The 16,307-nt window shown below is 40.1% G+C and overlaps 2 protein-coding genes across 5 annotated transcripts; both read left to right on the top strand.

Annotated features, from left to right (window-relative positions):
* Nucleotides 1-386: 386 nt before the first annotated feature.
* Nucleotides 387-6,786, top strand: LOC308406532 (coiled-coil domain-containing protein 106-like). 3 transcript variants are annotated; one of them, XM_080897605.1, is made up of 8 exons: nt 388-535; nt 954-1,046; nt 1,136-1,234; nt 1,353-1,574; nt 1,783-1,839; nt 1,953-2,231; nt 2,355-2,519; nt 3,218-6,786. In XM_080897605.1, the coding sequence occupies exons 2-8, from the start codon at nt 977-979 to the stop codon at nt 3,532-3,534; spliced, it is 1,209 nt and encodes a 402-aa protein (XP_080753731.1). In that variant the 5' UTR covers nt 388-535; nt 954-976; the 3' UTR covers nt 3,535-6,786. The 3 variants fall into 3 exon arrangements, with proteins under 3 accessions (XP_080753733.1, XP_080753731.1, XP_080753732.1); XM_080897606.1 differs by having other exon boundaries at nt 400-535; nt 959-1,046; XM_080897607.1 differs by lacking the exon at nt 2,355-2,519 and having other exon boundaries at nt 387-535.
* Nucleotides 6,347-15,228, top strand: u2af2a (U2 small nuclear RNA auxiliary factor 2a). 2 transcript variants are annotated; one of them, XM_080897603.1, is made up of 12 exons: nt 6,347-6,914; nt 8,116-8,257; nt 9,633-9,668; nt 9,945-10,048; nt 10,421-10,572; nt 10,702-10,818; nt 10,923-11,079; nt 11,180-11,259; nt 11,721-11,843; nt 11,930-12,016; nt 12,756-13,004; nt 13,111-15,228. In XM_080897603.1, the coding sequence occupies exons 1-12, from the start codon at nt 6,866-6,868 to the stop codon at nt 13,243-13,245; spliced, it is 1,431 nt and encodes a 476-aa protein (XP_080753729.1). In that variant the 5' UTR covers nt 6,347-6,865; the 3' UTR covers nt 13,246-15,228. The 2 variants fall into 2 exon arrangements, with proteins under 2 accessions (XP_080753729.1, XP_080753730.1); XM_080897604.1 differs by having other exon boundaries at nt 6,348-6,914; nt 10,923-11,061.
* Nucleotides 15,229-16,307: the final 1,079 nt, after the last annotated feature.

Below are 16,307 nucleotides of genomic sequence, written 5' to 3'. Positions count from 1 at the left end.
AAGTCAAATGTTTCTACGCTTTTGTTGTCCTTCCGCATACAGTTTGTCAGAAGCGACCAGTAGACAAAGCTGAAACCTGACACCTCGTCACCTGTTCAACCTGTCCTGTAGTTTTCCTACACCAGAGGAAAAACAATGAAATGTTTCGAAACAAGTGAGTGGAAGTTACGGTATTTTATTTTTGTTTTTTTACAAGTAACATTTTATCAAGAAACATGAGTTTAAAAGTAAAAGGTTTCCCAAATATCTTCAAATAATATATACATTTTATATAAATATACCTAAACGTATATATTTAACTATACACACGCATTAAATACCGTCGTTCAAAAAACCCCAACACTTTTCCTAAAATAAAAGTATCTGCAGCGGGCGGTCATCCGGAAGTGACGTCAGAGTCTCGGTAGAAAAAAAAACCCCCGATAATTGTTATTGTTAGCTTGTTAGCTAGCCGACGAACTGGTGAAATGGAGATATGACGGAGTTATAACGTCTTATTACATGTGCAAGACTAAGTTATTACAAACATAAAGTGGTATGTAACAGTTTCTGCAGATGATATTCGTAACTCGGGGATTTTAACAATGTGAGAGTGAAATCATTAAACTTGAGGGTGCAGAAAGAAATGGATTGTAATTTTATATTGTAGCTAATTTTTTGTGCTAATATTACAGGACGCTAACATAGGGCTCTCTTCTGAGCGCCGTAGCAGGGCGCTACAAACTTATGTTTGAGTAATACAATCAGTTTCACTGTTTTAATTTCTAATTGCATGGGCGAGAGCTGTGTGATAAAATTAGCTATGCTTTGTAGGCTCACTGCGTATGCATAAAGCACAACACCCCCACGTTGTGAAAGGTTTCCGGTGAGCTGTAGCTGTTTAGATAAATGTGAGCACATCATCGCTAAATGTAACAAAGTCACTGAAGACACCTTTTAAACTGTGCACCAAGCAAAGGTTTGTCTGTGGTGTGAGATGGAGGACGGAAACAGGAATGATGCTGCGTCCACATCCAAGAGCCACGCAGGCTCACTCCACCTGCAGAGTAAGATTTCGAAGTGGTCCCAGCACATATGGCCGTCCTGTCTTTGGGTCAAGCATGATAATTAATTTGTTTACGTTGTCTCTTCTCAGCGCCAAAAAATGAGGACGCCTATGAAATTTCCATCCCCTATGAGGAGGGCAACTTTGAGCAGCAGGGATTTTTTAACCAGAGTGATCAAAATTTTGATGGTGAACATCCGCATCAATACTTTAAATCTACTCTACAATAACTTAATTCCATACACACAATCTGTTGATGTGCATTATTAGTTATTGGCCAGACTAACTATCCATCGATACTCTTCAGAGTCACCGTCATCTGCTGGACCATCTCCAGTCAACAATTCCTACATGGTGATCACCAACCTGCGGACCCAGCTGCAGATCTCTCTAGAGAAAAACTCTTGGCTTCAGAAAAGAATTGAGGACTTGGAAGAGGAGAGGGACTTTCTCCGTTGCCAGCTGGACCGCTTCATCTTTTCCACAAAGAGCCATGGACAGGAGCAGAGTCAGAGCCAATACAGTAATGGTGAGGACAGGGGGCAGGTGTGAGTTAATAACACATCCAACAGTTTTACCCGTGGTTAATCCATGTAGGGGACTGGCAGCTATCCTATCTGTCACTGGGGGAGAAGATGGGTTCATTAATGTTAGTTGGTCAACGAGAAACTGATTTTTTAGCAAGTCTATTAGAATCAAAAATAATTTTTTATCTCTTGTTATTTTTTTCTCTTAAGGATATGAATCAAGACGATTTAACTGGAGGGCAAGAAGAGAGGAAGATCGTCCTGCTGGTAAAAATTTGAAAAGTCATAATTAGACATACCCAAACAGCCTGTTAATGTTATACTTTATTTCATATATTTGGGCTTAGCTTGCAGATTCTCAGGTTTCCTTCTTTTTGTAGAACAACAGAAGACCGACTCTCAGCATTTCCCCTCACGTCACTTTATGCAGCGAAGGCCTGGTCCTCCAACTATGGTGACTTCGAAAAACCACGTGTCCAGTCCATTGACCAATCAGCTTGCATCTATGAATGCTCTCTTCAACTCCACACAATCCCAAGCCATTCTGCAAGGCCATAGCCATAGTACTTCCAGTACAGCCAGTGGCAGCAGTGGCAACAGTAGCAGTGCTGCAAGGTCATCCATGAATGAAATGAGTGGGCATAGCAACGTAGGTCCAGGTAATATACATGACACGGCATAAAGCTTTGAATCACCGTAATTAACTGAATGCAATCAGTGCTTTATACATGTTGTCTTTTAACTATTGGGTTTAGTTAAATAGAACATTTTTGTCTCGTCAGATTCCCTTTCACTATTGGGAGAATCAGATGAGTATCTTGAGCAGGATAGCTACATTGAGGAGGAGGAAATGATATCAGGGGAAGATGTGATGTCAGACGCCATTAACAGCAACAGACAGTTAAAAAGAAGGCGGGTCTTCAGACCTCCAAGAGAGCGACAAAGAGGTGAGGAAGGGAAAATCTCAACATTGCAGTGTCCTTAATACTGACTGTATATAAAAGCTGGACATGGCTTTTGGGTGTTGTTGACTGATTAACAAAACATAAAGACAGAGCAGAGCAGGAGCAAACTAACTGAAACCAAGAGGTGATTAAAACAACAAAACACACAACATGAAGTGCAACAAATCACAAAACTGATAGCAAATCACAAAAGCCTTGGGTCCAAGACCGAGGGACTACGATACTGGGTGTCTTAAACCTGTGTTCTTTCTAATGACCAGCAGGCTGCAACTCCTGGTTGAAAAAATTTAACCCATAAAAAGAATACACTTGATTCCTGATGAGCTGATAGTTTCAATCGTTAGTTTCTAATCTTGTTTAATACAGCATTAGGTTAATTCTGTAAAATGTGGTCCCATTTAAAATACAATAGATGATAAAATGTAGTTATGATTTAGTGTGTGGATGCCTTTTGACGTACAAGTCGCTACCTGTGGTGTGAGTGTGCACTGCCCTCTCTTTCTCAGTCAGATTTGTGACATCTGGCCACAAAAATGTCAAGTTAATGGTTAAAAATAGTATTTCACAAACCGCTGTGTTACATCCTGGCTGTTTAATCTGTCTTTTACATACTATGGTCATGAGTTACCACAATGCTCATGAGATTGTAGCTGACTCACCTGTGTGTTTTTCTTCTTCAGTGAAAGATGCTGCTGGAGTGCTTTTCCGTTACAAGAAGATCCTACTTACATACCAGCGACTAAAAAATATGTCCAAAGCCTTCCAAATTCATGGCGTTGACCGCAACACAGTGGCGTCTACCACGCCCATTGCTGAGCTGCTGCTAGTCGCCCCAGAGAAGGTGGCAGAGGTGGGGGAGTTCGATCCATCCAAGGAGAAGCTGCTGGATTATGCCCGGCGCTGCTACACTGCCCTGGATGAAGAGACACTTAACAGAGTCCAAGCCCTGAAGAAGAATAACCTGCTTCTGCCCATCTCCTACAGGTTCAGACACTAAGGAAAGAAAGAGAGAATAATGGGAGATCTCTCTAAACAACAACTGTGGTTTGAGTAGTAAAAGGAAAGGCAGTTAGGTTCTGCTGGCTAGCTCACTCCCAAGAAACAATATTAAGATCATTTTATTGTTATTATTTATTATTATTTTGCTATCTCAGCAATCTGGTTGTGGCCATGTAACCTGGGACAAACCCTTCACGTGTTACTTTTACAAACATCCTACACGTTTGTTGTTTGTCCTTCGACAAATCTTCACTGCAGTGGGTATTGAGGATGTGGGGTGCCTGCTGCAGACAGAAAGAAAAAAAACACGCTTCTGTTGTTGAGGCCAGGAGGGTATGTCTGTGTGATCCAGATTTGGTGAAAAACAATGTGTCTTTACCAGGATTATAGAGGAGACTGCTTTTTTCAGTACTTAAATGAGCGTCTTTAGCTTACCTCATTTAGGGCTCAGCCTTTATTGTGCAGAGCTGCACTGTTGTTTCCTTTTCTGTTTACAAAATCTGAATCAGCTAGAGGTTACGGGTTCAGTGTTTTACTGTCAAGATCATTTTGCAGCATGAATGAACACTTGGTAGATTTCAGAGGCAGGTGGAGTTTCAGGCAATGCATTCCTTCTAAACCAGCCAACTATGGCATAAAGCTTTGGTGGATCTGACCTTGGAACAAATTAGAATATCTAAACCGCTTAGGTATGGTAAACATCAATAATAGGGTCATAAATGACCACTCTGTCATGTTAGTCATTAAAATATCTTGGTTGCTTAAGGGTTAGTAATAATAGTAATATGACTTCCAGCTGCTCTTGTGTCTGCATTACTCTGTTGTTTCACTGAGGAGTGCACTAATCCTTTTTTGTACATGACCTGCACTAAATTACAGTAGATGTCATTTCTTATGCTTCTGATACCGAGGCTTCTGTAATGCATTGTGACACTAACACATTTTTGTAAAATACGGTTTTGGAGCCTTTAAAATGATTATTACTATACTGGTTTTCTGTAACATTGTGTAACTTTTGGTTCCTTGTGAAAAATTGTGAAACATTTTTACAGTGTCACTTACAACTTTAGCAAAAGCAGCTTTCTCATGATGACAAAAGATGTTTTATTCCTTCTCAATGCTTTCTCGATGCCGCTGCAAGTGCATGTTAAAGAGATCTTCAGTGAGCTGTAGTTTATAGGGATCTTTTACATTTCAAAGTGGCACACACATTGACTATAATGTACAGTAATGTATAGTGTGTGTTCCAGTGAAGTGAGACAGTAAGTTCTGTTAGAATAAAACAGACTAAGTTACAGTGGAATACTGTGACCTCATATCTCAATAACCTGTTTTCCTAACAGTGATAAGTACTCCAATTTGTGGAACTCAAGCCATTTTAGTGTTTGGTTGTGGAGCTAAAGAGCAGACAGTGAATCTGCTGCAGAGCCTTTTAAAGGTCATACCAGTGTGCAGTGTTTATATAATGTAACGTATTATTCACCTAATGTATAGTAAGACTCAGAATTCATTACAGCATAGATTTCATACGAAAATGTAGATTTATTTGTCTGTAAAATTGCACAGCTCCACTGTTTATGACTCATGAACTCTACTGTTAAAACATAATACTAATTAAAAGATTTCATTTCTGATAAGTAGTGCGAACTTCTAATTTTATTTCTACTTTAATGGATTTGTTGCATTGCTGGTGCTGGGTAAGATGTGAGGAGACGTCAGGTTACAATAAATAGGTGATAAAATGTCTTAGTAAGTTATTGTGGTACCACCAGATACCAGACCAGCTTCTATGTCTCAGAGATTCGACTGAAGGGATGGAGGATAATTTTTCCAAAGATATTTCCTCATTTTTACTGCTTTGATACTGTCCAACATGTCAGTCCAAAAAGTTCCAAATTGATGTTTAAATGGGTGAAAACGGGTGAGTGTGATTGTCAAAGCTCACAGTGCTGTGAAAAAGTGTTTCCCTCTTCTTCGGTTCTTAGTTTTTTGCACATTTGTCAGACTTGCGTGTTTTAGATCATTAAAAATGTTTTAATACTAGCCAAAGACAACCCAAGTAAATACAATATTTCATTTATTAAGGGGGAAAAAGAACTGCAATCAAGTGTTTGCAATAACTGGCACTGACTCATTCACATCGCTGTGGAGGAATTTTGGCCCACTGTTGTTTGCCAAATTGTTTTAATTCAGCCACCTTGGAAAGTTTTGCAGCAGAAATGACTTGTTTAAGGTCATACCAAAGCATCTCAATCACATTTAAATCCAGACTTTAAATAGGCCACTCCAAAACTTTTTTAGAGGTGGACTTACTGGTGTGTTTCAGATCATTGCCCTGCTCCATAACCCAAGTAAGCCTCAGGGCACAAACTTATGGACAGAATGTTTTGCTTCAGGATTTTTTGGTAGAATTCATGATTTCAGTAATTACAGCAAGTTGTCCAGGTCCTGAGCCAGAAGACAAGACAGCAGTCAGGTTTGCAGTAGGAGTGACAGATGGGTTCAGAGTGTGGGTGGGATTATTTCAAGTGTTGGGCTGATGTTGAAGGTAAGAAGAGAGAGTGATATGGAGGCCTGTGGCGACCCCTAAGGAAGAAGTAAAAAAAAAAAAAAAGCAGTTTAAGACTGAAGTTAAAGGTTTCATCTTCACTTGAACTACAAAATAAAACTTTGACACTTTGGGACTCAGCATGTCCTTAGCAGATAAATTAACTCTGATGGGAAAAGAATAAAAAACAAGCGAAAACGGACACCGGAGCGTCTCTTCTTTCTCACTCACCGGAAACAAGGCATTCATCAACTTCCTGTGTCACGGAGCTCCAGGGAGACGGAGCAAAAAAAGCGGGCATACCGAAGTCTTAATTGTTTTCTCTAGCTTCGAAATATTTGAAAGCGCATATATTTGTCTTGTAAAGCCGAACAACTGGCTCCCGTGGATCATTAACTCCCCGGATCCGCTTTGGGGTCCGAAAAGAAGCTCATTCATTCGGCGTTGGTAGCTAGCTAGGAGCCACGGGCCCACTATTCTTCTGGACTTTGCTACAAGCTAGTTAGCTAACGTTAGCAGGCTAACCCATGCGAACACGTTTTCTTTATCAATGATTCTGCTGTTACGTTGTAAACAAATACTTTGCCGCTAATATATGTTCTAGTTAAACATTTTCGATAAATCTGTCGTTAGGTAAGCTACTAGTCGAGGCTAACTTTCCGGAGCTGCATCTGCAAGACACTTGTTTTTAAAAGTGTTGTTCACTTTGTTGCTAGCTTAAGCTAGCCACCGCCAACTGAGCAACGCAATCTCCGAAAGCGTAGCAGGCTTCAGCAGAGAGATGTCGGACTTCGACGAATTCGAAAGACAGTTATCTGAAAACAAACAAGGTAAATCACTTTTTCTTTTTGCATCAGCATTTAGAAACGCCAATGGTGCCTTTGTTTGTACAGGCCGCCATCAGTGTATCCTACTGTGGCCATGTCTATTTACTGGAACAGTATTAGCAAATTACTAGCCTACAGTTTTACGGGAATATTGCTCGTCATTTTATTCTGTTGGATGAGCATTTTTCCGACTTTTCTGTAAGTTTACCGGTAACCAAATACAAACTAAATAAAGGTTACTGTTTCTTTAAAGCATTGTAAGTTTATATCATGAGTCAAGACCAGCTGACTGAATAATTGGTGCAGCTAGCATTCATTCTTTGCAGCTGTTGCGTGCACTGAACGTTTCTAATCCAGATTACTATTACTACTAGATTATTGCCTCTAACTTTTCGACACACAACCAGTAACTGTACCAGTTAAAAAAAAACTTATCCGACACAGACTGTTTTCAAGGTAGATTTGTATATGAGCTGCATCCGTGTAGTGGATGGGGTTTATTAAATTCTACGAGCTGTTATTCACGTTATTAATCTATAAAAGCTGTGGTCTTGTTTTTAAAATGCTACCATAACCAGTATTTATTTATAAAATGCTAACGTAACCACTTTAGCATTTCCTTATAATTTCAAATATCCTGCTGTATAGCACTACAAGGCTTATGGTCTTATGTCTATGTAAAGTTTATTTGGTTTATTTTACCAATCTGTAAATTAAGCTATGTGTACACCCATACGGTACACAGGACTAATATTGTGTGGTCTCCATAGGGCTTCAGAAATACCTTGTGGCCTATGGACATGGGCTTTTTGTTCAACCATAGACAGGGAGCAGTGGATCTTTTTGGGTCCTGTAGGTTGTGAGTGGATATTCTGTATCCAGCTTGTCTGAATGGATCCTACAAATACTCTTTCAAATTGTTATGATGCAGTTTTGAGGCTGTGTTAATCCTTTGAGCCATTCTTCATGGCCCTTGCAGTTTTTTTTTTCTTTTGCTATCTAGGAGTGCAAGGCAGTGGGAACGAGGTGTAGTTGGATGTGGATTGTACATTTCAATTAAACATCCACAAGATGATCAGTGTTAAGTGTCACCTCTCACTGGTTTTAATGCTGTGGCTAATTGGTGTATATCCCCAGCTAGCTATGTATCCCATTTATGTGCAGTCATGCAAGTTATTAAACACTTAATATTTAATTCCTACAGCTGAAAGGGACAAAGAGAACCGCCACCACCGTCGGTCCTCGTCCCGCAGTCGCAGCAGAGAGAGGAAGAGGAGGAGCAGAGACAGGGACAGACGCAGCAGAGACCGCCGTGGAGACAGTAAGGAGCGGAGACACAGACGCAGGTTAGTACCACATCTGGGCCAACAAGCAGTCAAAGCTACTGTGTTGCATCAAGAATCGCCCCACTATACTGGAATGTAGTGTACATTGTATAGTCATCACACTGGCCGAAAATAAAGCATCTGCAAAGAATAGATCAGATTATATTAACCTCTGGACACCTTCTTAGTACAATGATGAAAGCTACTTGTGAGTCCAAGTAAACTTGGATCTCACAAACATGTAAACACTAAATTTTTGAAGTTTTAAATTGCCCTATATATATGCAATACAAATGTGTTGAAACACCAGCTTGTCTAAACACCCTCGACTTTGCACTGACATCGTGCCGCACAGTAGGTGGCTGCAAATTCCAAACTCAAGCACATGCGCACAAAAAACTGACACTATAAAAATTTGTTATGTTTGCAAAATGCAGCCCTCTCCTTCCTGGCTTTTGCTGTCATCTGTTCTTTTTCTTTTGTTTGTTTGTTTGGTTTTTCTGTCTTAATAGCATATTGTGTTGCTGTTCAGGACAACAAATGCACTTAAACACATTAATCAGAACTAAAAACTAGCTTAGGCAATGAGCTTCTGCCACTTCCTGTCGACTGTGGAACTCATCATGCAGAATATCAAGAGTCAAAACTGTTTTTTAAAAAGAATTTCAGGTCTATTAATAAAACTCCAGAAAGAATCTTTTCTGAAACGTAGATTATTTGCATATTCACTCTGAAGTTGCATAATATCGGGTGTCTCTGAAATGTGCTCCCACTTTTTCTCGTGACAAGCCTGATCTGCAGTCTTTGATCAAATCTCGTTAAGCTTCTTGCTGTGGGAAAATTGTCCGTTCTTCTAAGAACATCATCTTTGATACCAAAGAGATGAAAGCTTGCCTGTTGACGGGGCAACACATAACCGTATGTGTTTATGCTCACGATTAGCCAGTCTTTCCTTCACTTTCACCTTTGGATTGCATTTATATACAATAACTTCTCATTTGAAGTCACACATCTCCTTTGTGACTGCTTCATTATGTTCACTCTCTTGCGGACTTCTGCAAAGTTTTCCAGTTTCCTGCTTCTTATTGGCTGTGAATGTGACCTCTTTGCTTGACTGCTGCTTGACTCTTTTCTTTCTCGGTACCAGTATAAAACGCGTTACTTGCAGATATGCAGTGTGAGTAGTTAAAAAGATGTAATATCTGGCTCCTCAATTTTTAACGATGTAATTTATGCTTTCATTGCCTCATTAATAGTTTGAATTCGTGCCAGCTGTGAGGCTCACTTAGTGACTGACTTGTATTCAAAATGGAAGCTCTAATTTTGTCAAGTGGAAATGTTGGTTAATGTGTTTATTATTTGAGAGAAATGTGAAACCCTTCCGATGTCATTTCAGCTCACCATCCAGCTTCCCCCAGGACAATGCTGGAAGGTAATACAGCAAACTAACACAAAGCTGGTTTGTGCATTACTGCAGCAACTGGATTTTAATTATCTTCTTAGATTCTGTCTACCGTTTAGTATGTAAATAACTGCCTGGATGAGGGTTTTCTATCCCTTTTATCATCTTTAACATGAGTTTTACAGTGTTGTGATTGAAATGTAGTCTGTTTTGTTCATTTCTGAAATCAAACCATCGTTTCCTGTAGTAGTCCAGTGTGAGCTAATGAGAGATATGTTACATGATGATTGTGTGTTCCTCAAACAGCCGTTCTCCCCACCGTGAGAAGAAGAAGAAGGTGAAGAAGTACTGGGATGTCCCTCCACCTGGTTTTGAACACATCACTCCCATGCAGTACAAAGCCATGCAAGGTAACCATCCATTTTCCTTCTCGTCTCATCTATTTATATGTTTACTACAATATTTGATTCTGCCTTACTTGAATGAAAGACACCTTTAAAGTGGATCTATTATGCTCTTCCTTATTTTCCCATCATATTTTAAACATAGTCAGTGTGTGTAAAATTACTCGTTTTCACCCTTAACAGAAACATAGTAGAACTAAGGGGCTATACCAAGGCCCAGCTTAAGATGAAAAATGATTAATGGAGTCCAAAAATGCAAAATATGAAGAATAGAAATGAGCATAATAGTTCCACGTTTATGTGCGTATTAATCTGCCACATGGCTTTATTGAAACAACAGAATGAGGTTGTTAAATATTTCCTGTCTTCACGCTCCAGCTGCAGGCCAGATCCCAGCTACAGCCCTCCTGCCGACCATGACTCCAGATGGCCTGGCTGTTACTCCAACCCCAGTACCTGTAGTGGGTAGCCAGATGACCCGACAGGCTCGTCGGCTCTATGTGGGCAATATCCCCTTTGGTATCACAGAGGTGAGTAACAGGACAGCATTTGACTTTGGCTCCTGCCCTATAAACATCCTGCAGTAATTTATACTTGTGTTTGGTTGTTATTGTGCAAATTAACACAATCTATTATTTTTTCCCCTCCCTTATGTTTAGGAGTCAATGATGGACTTCTTTAATGCCCAGATGCGTTTGGGTGGTCTTACTCAGGCCCCCGGCAATCCCGTTCTTGCAGTACAGATCAATCAGGATAAGAACTTTGCCTTCCTTGAGGTGAGTCAATTTTCCCATGAACACTGATTGTTCTCTCTTGGTATAATACTAAAACCTTATTAAAATACGCAGTTTTGAAGTCAGCCATCTTTTGTCTTGTGTAGTTCCGTTCTGTGGATGAAACAACACAGGCAATGGCCTTTGATGGCATCATCTTTCAAGGCCAGAGTCTTAAGATTCGCCGTCCCCACGATTACCAGCCCCTGCCCGGCATGAGCGAGAACCCCAGTGTCTATGTGCCTGGTATACAGACAATTAATGGTTTTTAACTCTAATTACTTCTGGCACAATTCTCAGCAAATTGTAATCTGTGTGAACTCAATTTCTCCATTAATGTTTCTGTCTGTTGCTGCTCCTGCAGGTGTGGTGTCCACAGTAGTCCCAGACTCTGCTCACAAGCTCTTCATTGGTGGCTTGCCTAACTACCTGAATGATGACCAGGTCAGTGTTTGTGCCTTAAACAGCTCATATTTTCTTATAAGTGCAGTACAGCTTGTTCAGTATCAATTGTTCTGCACAATACACTTACACACTCACCTTGCAAAATGGCCCAAACAACACTACATTGCATTCTGTTATACTTTGAGTCCTGTATTTCTCACATGACTAAAGGTTAAAGAACCCCAGAGTGTACTCTGTTCTTTCTTGTGCTTTTCTGAAAAAAAAAAGTGCATACATCGGCATATAATTTCCACTAGTATTGAAACATAGAGACACTATACTTACTGTTGGAAGAAGCGAAAGAGAAGGAGCATTGTGTTATTCTTTTTATGTTTGCTGTCATGTTACCCAGTAACACATCTTGAACAGTGGTGTCATGTTGGGAGTGTCTGGTGTTCATGAGACCTGTTGGAAACCATTGGAAATGCCTTGCAGTGACCTTTATGCATCATGTGTGCTAGGTGAAAGAGCTGTTGACGTCATTTGGCCCTCTGAAGGCTTTTAACCTGGTGAAGGACAGCGCCACAGGCCTATCCAAAGGATATGCCTTTTGTGAATATGTTGATGTCAACCTTAATGACCAGGTAACCAGTCCAACAGAATATACAATGCTATCTCTGTAGTATGAGTTTTTGAAGGCATGGTTTTCAACGTTGTTATGTCATTATAGGCTATTGCTGGACTGAACGGCATGCAGCTGGGAGACAAGAAGCTTCTGGTGCAAAGAGCCAGTGTGGGATCGAAGAACGCAACTCTGGTAAGTGTCCAGGAGCTGGACAGATGACAGCGGGTGGTGGGAGGATCGATGCTCTTTTAGAGAGTGTAAAATGCATAAAGATTGTTTGGCCACTCTTCTCCAGCAATTCATGAAGTTACTCTTAAATTTAACCATTTACAAGTGCACATCTAAATGTAGTACATTTTTAGTTGCCTCCCCCTGCTTTTATTATTATTTTATAATTATTATTTTATAATAAAAGCAGGAAAAATGCATGTAGCAGCACTTTCCTTATCACTGCCTGAACTAATCTCTGTGTAGTACATCCATTCGGATTCAATTGGATACGGTACAATAATAATAAAATATGAAACAGATCGTATTTATTACTAATCGGCTATGGCCAATGAAATACTGCTGACTGAAGCTCTGCATGAAATCAGTTAAAACGTGTTCACCCGAAAACACATTTTCTCAATATTTTATGAACCAGCAGCCGACACTACCTAGGGTTAAAGCTGCAACCACACTTACGAAAACGGTGATTGGAGACCAAACTGAGTTTAAGCTGGACTGAGATTGTTTGTCTGGTGGGTGGCAGTGGCCAGTAGTTTTTGTTTTTTTTTGTTTTGTTTTTTGTTTTGTTTTGTTTTGTTTTTTTAGCTGTGAAAATGGATGTAAAGAATATTAAATTGTTGGCTTTATACAGTTTACTGTAAAATGTAGAGAAAGCTGTGCTATAAAATGCCTCATCTAACCTTTGTGTGTCTCCTTCCAGTCGAGTATAAACCAGACTCCAGTGACGCTGCAGGTGCCAGGTCTGAACAGCTCCGTGACTCAGATGGGCGGTCTGCCCACGGAGGTGTTGTGCCTGATGAACATGGTGGCCCCTGAAGAGCTGTTGGATGACGAAGAGTACGAGGAGATTGTGGAGGACGTCAGGGATGAGTGCAGCAAGTACGGCCAAGTTAAAAGCATTGAGATACCTCGACCTGTCGATGGCCTGGAAGTGCCTGGAACCGGCAAGGTAGGAGCCGTTTACATTTGACTTGTGGTAAACAATGCTGTGAGATGTTACAAGCCCTCACTGCTTTTTTTTTTTTTTTTTTTTAATCTTTTTAAAAAAATTTCAGATCTTTGTGGAGTTCACATCAGTTTTTGACTCCCAGAAGGCCATGCAGGGGCTGACAGGCAGGAAGTTTGCCAACAGGGTGGTGGTGACCAAATACTGCGATCCAGACGCCTATCACCGCCGGGATTTCTGGTAGAGGGCGCATGACGAGAAGAGGGGAATGGGGAGGGTGTGCACTGCCAGTTTCCAAATCAGCCCCCAAAGTGATTTTTTTTTTTTTTTTTTTGTGTGTGTGTGTGTAGCGCAACGTTGCAGGTCGATCTGGGAGTATTATTTGTTTGGCAGTGGTGATATCCAGATTATCATTGGAGATCTTCACGAAATATTCAGCAGTTAAGACAGAATTGGAAATGGAGGAGGAGAATTTATGGGGTTTGTTTTCAGTACATAATAAAAGGGGGCTAGGTTTGGTTGCTAGTGGTGTAGCTGGGTGGGTGGGCAAGTTAAAGATTTTTGAGAAAAAAAAAGTGTGTAATAATAGGTCCAGGGGTTGGGCGAACATTTTTTATACTTTGTGAGACAGGGATGTCATTTCTGGGTGGGAGGGGGGGTGCCACACTTTAAGGTTTGTATTTAAATGGAGTTAGCCTGTTTTAAGTACATTAGGAAGGAGCCGCGGTAGGGCACTTACTGGAAGATTCTGGTTGGGGGGTAAAAAAAAAAAAAAAAAAAAAATGTGACAGGGAGGTTTTGGGGAGATGGAGAGGAAGATGGGAGGGCATTTTCATTTGACCATCCAGTGTAGATACACAGTAGTTGTAACATCCACTTCAGCTTTTCTGTCATCATTAGAAAGGCGAAAGAACACTCTTATTATTATTTTTTTCCTCCACCCCCTGTCTGGACTCTGTCCTTTCCTTATGTTCCTTCATTTTCATCAGACTGCTGCCCCCCACCCTTCAGGATGATCTCTAGAAAATCTGTTGTCTGATTGGACTCTATCTGAATGTCAACTGTAATTGTTCTGATACTGTGTGTAGCTTCACTGATTTCAGCTGTAATATCACCCTGCATTCAGTCCCTTAGAATAACACAAACTGCAAAAAAAAAAGAGAATTTTTTTTTTTTTTAATTATGCGCTTTCTTGTTTTTGTTCAAATTTTTGCAACTTTTGTCACGTCCATCTTTTGTGAACAGCATTTTAAAGGTGAGATTGTTTCGTCTCAGCAGTTCAGCCCTGATTTAGTTTAAGAGACAATAAAGACAGATTGGGAGGGGATTTCATGGGGGGATATATATTTCTTCCTTACCAACAAGCCTTAATGTTATTACATGTCAATTTGCTATTGAAAGAAATATGGCTTACCCCTCTACCAATGATGTCTATATATTCATGTATGTTACTGTCTTGTCCTTCAGCCAGCTCACATTTTTCCTTGTTTCCCAGCAGATTTGGGATGTAAGATGTGTTGGACCCAGTTGTTTGTTTGTGCAGCGTCTCACCTCTGACAAGACCAAATAAACATGAGACTAATACCCACGACTCATGTTGTACTGCAGAGTGAAACTAAAATCACAAAATGCCAGATTTGTCTTTCAAAAAATTAAAATCAGAGTTAAAAGTAAAACTAATACTACAATCTCCTTCAGAAATTTGGGGGCTTTGAGGAGATTATTTAGGGAAAACAAATAAAGTAACCTGATTTTTAAATTTTAGTGTTCACTGTTAGTCATTTTTCTGCTGTTGAACTATTTGGTAATTTCACTAAATCTGAGGTCAGCTGTTGGGTTGATAGAAAACAGTCCCTGTGTACGTAGACACAATCTGCTTATCGCTCATCTCCCTCATCTTCTGCCCTGTATCCTCTGAGGACCACATGTTCAAACTGTATGGGCTTGAGACTGTGCTTTCATTTGATCCTTTGGTTTGCTTTACAGCGCTGAAAGAGAGACTGTGTCAGTGATAACACTTTAGAGATGTTACTCCTTACTTTCTGAAAATCTGCTTTTCTTTTCTTTCTTTTTTTAAGTGTCTTTTAGTTTCTTTTTCTCTGGAAAAAAAATGTGATTTCTTAAATGATTTAAAACCTAAAAGCCACACATAGTTTATAAAAGCAGAAGCAGTCTTTCATTTGTCCAGTTTGTTTTCAAATGTTGATTAAAACATGAATTTACATGACTGCTTTTCTTCCCTTTGTGCTTCCTTTTCCTGTGCACGCCCACATCCATTCACCACACCGTAGCACAGTTAATAATGGAGATGGAGTAGACTGGAGCTACAGTCAGCTTTACTGACCTGATAGCATAATTAATCAAACTGTAGTTATTGGTAATGTCCAAATGATGGTGCTATTTCACAGTCACTAGACTGACTTTTACGTAAGAGTAGTATAAACATTGGTCACACACAGGGGCCACAACTGCCTCAGTTCTTCATGGTATAGATTCAACAAGATGCTTGAAGCATTCTTCAGAGATTTTGATTCATACTGACCTGATAGTTGCGTTCAAGCAGCCAGTTTGTGATGATTTGAGCTTTGTGACATGGTGTGTCAACCTGCTGGAAGAAGTCATCAAAAGTGAATAGATATAAAGGGATGGACAACAATATTTGGGAATACTGTGGCATTTAATTGAAGCTCAGTTGCTTGTAAGGGGTCCAAAGTATGCCAAGAAAATATCCCCACACTATTACACCACACCCAGACAGCCTGAACCTCTTGTACAAGACCGGATCTTTTTTATGTTTAAGCCCAATTCTGATCCTACCAAACGAATGTTGAAGTAGAAATCCAGACGAGACAATGTTTTTCCAGTCTTCTATTGTTCAATCTAGGTGTAAATTGTAGCCTCATTTTCCTGTTTTTAGCTAACAGAGAGGAGCATGCTCTTCGGCTGCTATAGCTCTTCTGCTTCATCGTTCTGTGTGTTTTGCATTGACAAATGCTCTTCTGCATAGCTCGCTTGTAACAAGTGACTGATTGCCTGTCTTCCCATTCCTCTGATGCTCAGCTTCAACTTCAGCAGGTCATCCTGACCACGTTCTCAAGCTTTAAATGCATTGAGTTGCTGCCATGAGTGATTAGAACAGGTGTACTTAATAAAGTGACCGTGAGCATATAGTTTTCATATATATAAAAAATCCAACTGAATCATGTCAATCTTGATGATAGATTCAGGCTTATTTTGAGCCAAGTCATTTATGTTCTTCCAATTAACCCATTTATTTTTCTACATCTCACAAGGTACAAAGAGTAA

This window comes from Rhamphochromis sp. 'chilingali' (assembly GCF_963969265.1).
Source record: "Rhamphochromis sp. 'chilingali' genome assembly, chromosome: 11".
Lineage (NCBI taxonomy): Eukaryota > Metazoa > Chordata > Actinopteri > Cichliformes > Cichlidae > Rhamphochromis > Rhamphochromis sp. 'chilingali'.
This window is presented reverse-complemented; position numbering and strand designations above follow the sequence as displayed.

Bases quoted from the DNA above. Each gene is read 5' to 3' on its own strand.
- LOC308406532 (XM_080897605.1), top strand. From the start codon at position 977: ATGGAGGACGGAAACAGGAATGATGCTGCGTCCACATCCAAGAGCCAC. The intron at 1,840-1,952 runs GTAAAAATTTGA...TTCTTTTTGTAG, and splicing joins AGAGGAAGATCGTCCTGCTG to AACAACAGAAGACCGACTCT. The intron at 2,232-2,354 runs GTAATATACATG...TTGTCTCGTCAG, and splicing joins GCATAGCAACGTAGGTCCAG to ATTCCCTTTCACTATTGGGA.
- u2af2a (XM_080897603.1), top strand. From the start codon at position 6,866: ATGTCGGACTTCGACGAATTCGAAAGACAGTTATCTGAAAACAAACAA. The intron at 6,915-8,115 runs GTAAATCACTTT...TAATTCCTACAG, and splicing joins GTTATCTGAAAACAAACAAG to CTGAAAGGGACAAAGAGAAC. The intron at 10,049-10,420 runs GTAACCATCCAT...TTCACGCTCCAG, and splicing joins GCAGTACAAAGCCATGCAAG to CTGCAGGCCAGATCCCAGCT.